At 34.8% G+C, this 5815-nt stretch overlaps 1 protein-coding gene across 1 annotated transcript in view; it reads right to left on the bottom strand.

Annotated features, from left to right (window-relative positions):
* The window catches only part of SPATA1 (spermatogenesis associated 1), a 47264-nt gene that overhangs the window by 26590 nt on the left and 14859 nt on the right, over positions 1 to 5815 (bottom strand). Inside the window, exons 4-6 of the mRNA XM_025383265.1 lie at positions 4328 to 4445; positions 1057 to 1110; positions 730 to 961 (exon numbers count right to left, since the gene is read on the bottom strand). Of these exons, the coding sequence (XP_025239050.1) occupies positions 730 to 961; positions 1057 to 1110; positions 4328 to 4445 (404 nt within the window). The remainder of the gene's footprint in view (positions 1 to 729; positions 962 to 1056; positions 1111 to 4327; positions 4446 to 5815) is intronic.

The raw sequence follows: 5815 nt of genomic DNA, 5'->3' as shown, positions 1-5815 counted from the left end.
CCTCCCCCTCCCTGGCTTAAGCAATCCTCCCACCTCAGTCTCCTGAGTAACTGGGACTACAGGCATGTGCCATCAGACCTGGCTAACTTTTGCATTTTTTATAGAGACAGGGTCTTGCCATGTTGCCCAAGCTGGTCTCAAACTCCTGGGCTCAAGTGATCCACCCACCTTGGCCTCCTAAACTGCTTATTACAGGTATAAGCCACCACTCCTGGCCCCTATCACTTTTGAAGAATCAAATTATTAGTAATTATTAGTAAATTGATAGGTGTAATCAGATAAAAATTTTAACATTATTTGAAATACATATGTTCCCCAACATTAAAGTTTTGTTTTTGTTGTTGTTTGTGTTGGTTTGATATTGTTTTCCTGACCCTTCTGGTCTCTGAGTCATATCAAAGTTTTATGCAGTCATCTTTCCTTTCTCTTTCCCTGTAGCTTTACTTTTATCTAAAACTACTTTATTAAAAGAGAAGTAAAGGTGGTAATGTTCATTTAAGTGCTGTAACTATTTTGATTTTGTTTTTATTTTAATATAGTACTTAAATTGTTTTCTTTTCCTCCCATCTGGCAAAATTATTTTTTTAGAAATCCCCAAGTGGATTTGTAGCTTTCTTTTTATACTGCCTATATTTGTAAGGCTAGGTTTGCTCAGGGTTTGCTTACAGACTTACTGCTAAAATGTACTATAATAGCCTCTTTCTTTTTCCCATTCCAGTTTAAAATCACCTTCTTCCTGATTCTTGTTAGGAAGCTCTTTCAAAGTGTTTTCTAACAAACTGGGATCTCTTCCAAGTTCCTCCTTGAACAAAGTTACACTAATTGGTCTGTGGATTGTTCCATCAGCCTCATTAGCACCATTATTAGTCTGCCGCTCATCTAAAATAACTGTTGATGATGGTGAATAAACATTTCCTAAATGGTCCATTATAGGAAGCAAATATAATTCTGGTTGAAGAGCCTAAAACATATAGGAAATTTTAAAAGTTAGTTTGTAATTAAAAGCAGTGCTGTAAGTTAAAAATTAGCATAAGTTTAAAATGTCACATAACATACATATGGAAGAGCAAATGATTTGAGTTTCAGTTCTGATTCTTGCTTTTCCTTCACCTAGAAATAAGTAATGAGAAAAAATTAAAACTGTTGCTACATTTTTTTTTCAATTATTTTTACCTCTACTTTTTTTGCAGAAGGCATGCATTTGTGGCAAATATAAAAATCAAATTTAAAAGCTAGTAACTACTGCTAGATTCTAGAAATGAAGAATATAATGTTACTTTTATTCACTGTATCAAACATAATAGAAGTTCTATGTCATTTATTAATAATAACTATGCCTATCACTTACATGGACTTACTATGTCCCTGGCACTATTCTAAGTGCTTTACACTCAGTAAAGATTGTATACCTAGGAAATTTCCAGGTTGGGATTCAAAACCAGGTCATCTGACCCTAGAGTCCAACTTAGTAAACTTTATTTTATTTCCTACATATTCAACCCATAGAGTTCATTTGTTATTTATTTATTTATTTAACAAATATTGGGGGACTGGGCGTGGTGGCTCACGCCTGTAATCCCAGCACTTTGGGAGGCCAAGGAGGGCAGATCACTTGAGGTCAGGAGTTCGAGGCCAGCCTGGCCAACATGGTGAAACCCCATCTCTACTAAAAATACAAAAATCAGCCAGGTGTGGTGGCTCCCCCAATTACTCGGGAAGCTGAGGCAGAAGAATCGCTTGAACCTGGGAGGTGGAGGCTGCAGTGAGCTGAGAGTGCACCACTGCACTCCAGACTGGGCAACAGAGGGAAACTCTGTCTCAAAAACAAAACACAAATATTGAGGGCATACTATCTGTCAGGCAGTGTTCTACATGGTATGGATACAATGATAAATAAGGCAAAATTTCTGCTTTCATGGAGCTTATGTTCTACTTGGGAAAGCAGATATTAAATAACTAAATAAACCCAATTTAGGATGGTGATATGTGTTTTATGAAAAGAAAATAGAGTGATGTAATAAAGAGTAACTTGAAGAAAGAATGTCTGAAAACTAGTTGGTCAGGGAAGGCCTTTCAGAAAAGATAATACTTGAGCTAAGTCCTGAATTATGAAAAGAAACAGCCAGCTATCTGAAAATCAGGGAGAAATGATTTCTAGGCAAGTGCAAGGACCAAAAATCAGAAATGAGTCTGCCATATTTGAGGACCAAAGGAAGATTTTTATAGCTGAAGTATGAAACCAAGGAGAAAATGGTCATAGATGAAATTTGAGAGGCAGCTTGTTCCTTAGGCCCTCATTATCTCTTGCCTGAACCACTGTACAACTTTCTTACTGAAATTCTTGCCTCCTCACTTCAATCCATCCTTCTCAGTGAGGCCCAATTAATTTTACTGAAGGTTCTCATCATGTCACTCTTAGTCAAAAACTCCATGGTTTCAAGAAAAAATCCAAACTACAAATCTGGCATTTGAGAACTTCAACAAATGACTTTATAACTTGCATCCCACTATTTCCTTTCATGTAGTCAATGCTCCACTAAAAACAGCACCATTTATTATTTCTGAGTTGTCTGCATTTCTACTTCTGTGCTTATCCTGTTTTCTCTGTTCAGAAAGCTTTTCTCACCCTTCATCTTTGCAAGAAAAAATATTTTTCTTTTAGGATCCAAACTGAAATATTGCTTCTTCCTCAAAGTTTTCTACCTCCCCTCTTCCCCTGCTGGAAGTAATCTCCTTTTCTTCTGAATATATAAAATATGATATTTTATTTATTTATTTTATGTATTTTAATCTTCATCACTACACTGAGCACTCTGAGGGCAAGATCTATATCTAGTTCTTTTCTAGTTTTGTATATAGAAAAACATTAATAAATATTTGTTTAAAATAATAAAATATTACAAGGATTTTAGAAATTGACCTCAATTACTTAGAAAGTCCCTTCCAATCTGGGATTCTATGATTGATATTTTGTACATATACGTATCATGAAAAAGAACAAAAAATTATGAGAATTGTTAATTTTCTTCCCTGTTTGAGGAAAGCTAACTGATCAGTAAATTAATATTAATATGCCAAAAGTTATACTACATAGAATTCTGATGACCAAAACCTCTTCAAATTTAGCTACTGATCCCAAGAATCTCACACAGCAAATTATAGTAGTACTTTGGAAGAAAATGCCTATTTTTTCCATTCTCATTCATGATTTAATTTGTTCAGTGAACATTTAAACACCTCTAGTGCAAAGCACCTTGTTAGGCACTGGTTATAAATACAATGGTGAATAAAATGAAGTCCCTCCCCACAAGGAACTATAATCTAATGGTAGAGTTAGATGTTAAGCAAATATTCACATAAACACATAATAATGATATAATCTGTTAATGAGAGTGAAATAAGAATATGCTGCATTTTAAAGAGTTTAAATATAGAAAATCTTAAGGAAATAAAATTTATATAGATATGAGAGACCAGAAACTTTGAGATCTGATGGCTTGTTAGATTTGAAACTTAAGCTAGGAATACTTTCTACTTAGAGTATTCTGCCCACTAAGTCATAGAAACTACAAATAAGAGTGTTCAGTAAATAATAGTTGACACTAGTCAGGAATGGTGGCTCACACTTGTAATCCCAGCACTTTGGGAAGCTGAGGCAGGCAGATCACCTGAAGTCAGGAGTTCCAGACCAGCCTGGCCAACATGGTGAAACTCTGTCTCTACTAAAAATACAAAACTTAGCTGGGAGTGGTGTCACACGCCTGTAATCCCAGTTACTCGGGAGGCAGGAGAATTGCTTGAATCTGGGAGGTGGAGGTTGCAATGAGGCAAGATTGCGCCACAGCACTCTAGCCAGGGCAACAGAGCAAGACTCCATCTAAAAAATAATAATAATAATAATAAATAAATAAATAAAACCGTTGACACCAAAAAAAATATGTTGGAGCCATATCATTTTCACATCAAATGAGTCTAGTTGTGGCGCAAGCAATGAGAACCCCATTTTTTTTTCCAGAACTCAAGTACTTGCTTAAAACACTTAAAAACTTTCATTTAAATTTAAGAACTTATATGATCACATTTTAAACTGGTGTTTTTCTGCTTTGCAAGGAAATTCACACACAGAAAACCCATCATTTTCACGCCCAATAACATGCCCATGCAACCTATCTTTGTTGATCTGTATGTTTAACGATATTTCCATTTCATTTTGATTGATATTAAATATCTAATAATATCTTAAGAAGCTGAGTTGATAAGCATTTAAGAAATATAATTTGAGAAGATATGGTCTTTCTCAATAAGAAAGAACAAAAAGAAAACTTACCACAGCTAAATTATTTCCAATGCATTTCAGAAATAAAAATTTTTCTGCAATAGCATCTTCACCCAGGAATTCACCAAGACGCTCCCTCAGGGCTCGTAAAGTAAGTTGAGGAGATACTCTGAAATATTATAAAATTGCCTTATAATATAAAATGAAATAGATTTTGGATATACTAATGATTCAATAACTTTAGTCAGCTATCTCAAACACAAAGGTTGATTTAATGTGTCAGATATAGCTTAATATATTATGTTTCTACACTGCTGGCATTTTGTAGGTCTTCCATAAATATCTCTTAAAATAAATAATTAGAAGTCTGCCTTTAAAATTATGCAAATAAACACTGTTTATAAATGTTTTGTACTGAAAAGGAAAATGACTGTCTCTTAGAAATCTACTTCCAAATTTTATTGTTAAAATTTGCTGTGGAATAGATGTACCTTTATACATACATTAATGAATGATTTAGCCACAGATATTTATTTTGGAAGTTTGGTAGCAGTAGCTAGTGCTTAAAATTTTTTTAAATAATCTAACATTGCCAGATTCCACATCTTTGTTTATTAGGGATACTCTGCTCCTGAATATCTAAAATTTAAAGCCATCACTTATCTATCATCTGAGCTCTTGTTTTTCTAGGACCTTATGAAAAATATTAGATAATTCATTCAATCAACATATATTTGTTGAGCATCTATTATGTGTCAGACATTGTTCCAAGGGATGGGAATATGGCAGTCAACAAAACAAAAATCTCTGCCCTCATGGACTTTATAATCTAGTGGTGGGATAGAAAACATTAATGAAGTAAATAAGTAAAAAAATGTAATCCATAAGACACTACTAAGTACTACAGAGAAAAATAAGGCAGGGAAGGGAGAAAGGGACTGTACAAATGATTTAAAATATAGTGATTAGAGAATATCCACACAAAAAGGTAATATGTGAGGTAAAGACCTGAAGGAAATGGGAGAGCATATGGTTAGGGCAGAAAACTCATTCTAGACAAAAGGAACAGAAAGTACAAGGGTCCTGAGGTAGGGCTATGTTACAGAACAGAAAGGAGGCTGATGTGGTTGAAGAAAGTGATGATGAAGATTAGGAAGAGAGGTGTGCTAAAGGGGTAACAACAGGCAGTCAGATCACATAGTGTTCTGTGTCTTTTTGTGAATGTGAAAATACACATCTACATACATATAAACACATGTTCTTTGTTTATATTTTTAAACAGTTCAAAGAGGCATTGTAGATATATTGCTTTAACTACTATTCTCAGATCTTCAGCAGTCCTTCCTTCCTTCCCTTCCTTCCTTCCTTCCTTCCTTCCTTCCTTCCTTCCTTCCTTCCTTCCTTCCTTCCTTCCTTCCTTCCTTCCTCCTTCCTTCCCTCCCTCCGTCCCTTCCTTCCTTCTTTCCTTCCTTCCTTCCCTCTTTCTCTTTCCCTCTTTCTCTTCCCCCCCCCCTCTTTTTTTTTTTTTTTTTTAAAAAA

The sequence above is a fragment of the Theropithecus gelada genome, chromosome 1 (assembly GCF_003255815.1).
Source record: "Theropithecus gelada isolate Dixy chromosome 1, Tgel_1.0, whole genome shotgun sequence".
In the NCBI taxonomy this organism is placed as follows: Eukaryota; Metazoa; Chordata; class Mammalia; order Primates; family Cercopithecidae; genus Theropithecus; species Theropithecus gelada.
The sequence above is the reverse complement of the archived record's forward strand: the minus strand, read 5'-3'. Positions and strand labels throughout refer to the sequence as shown.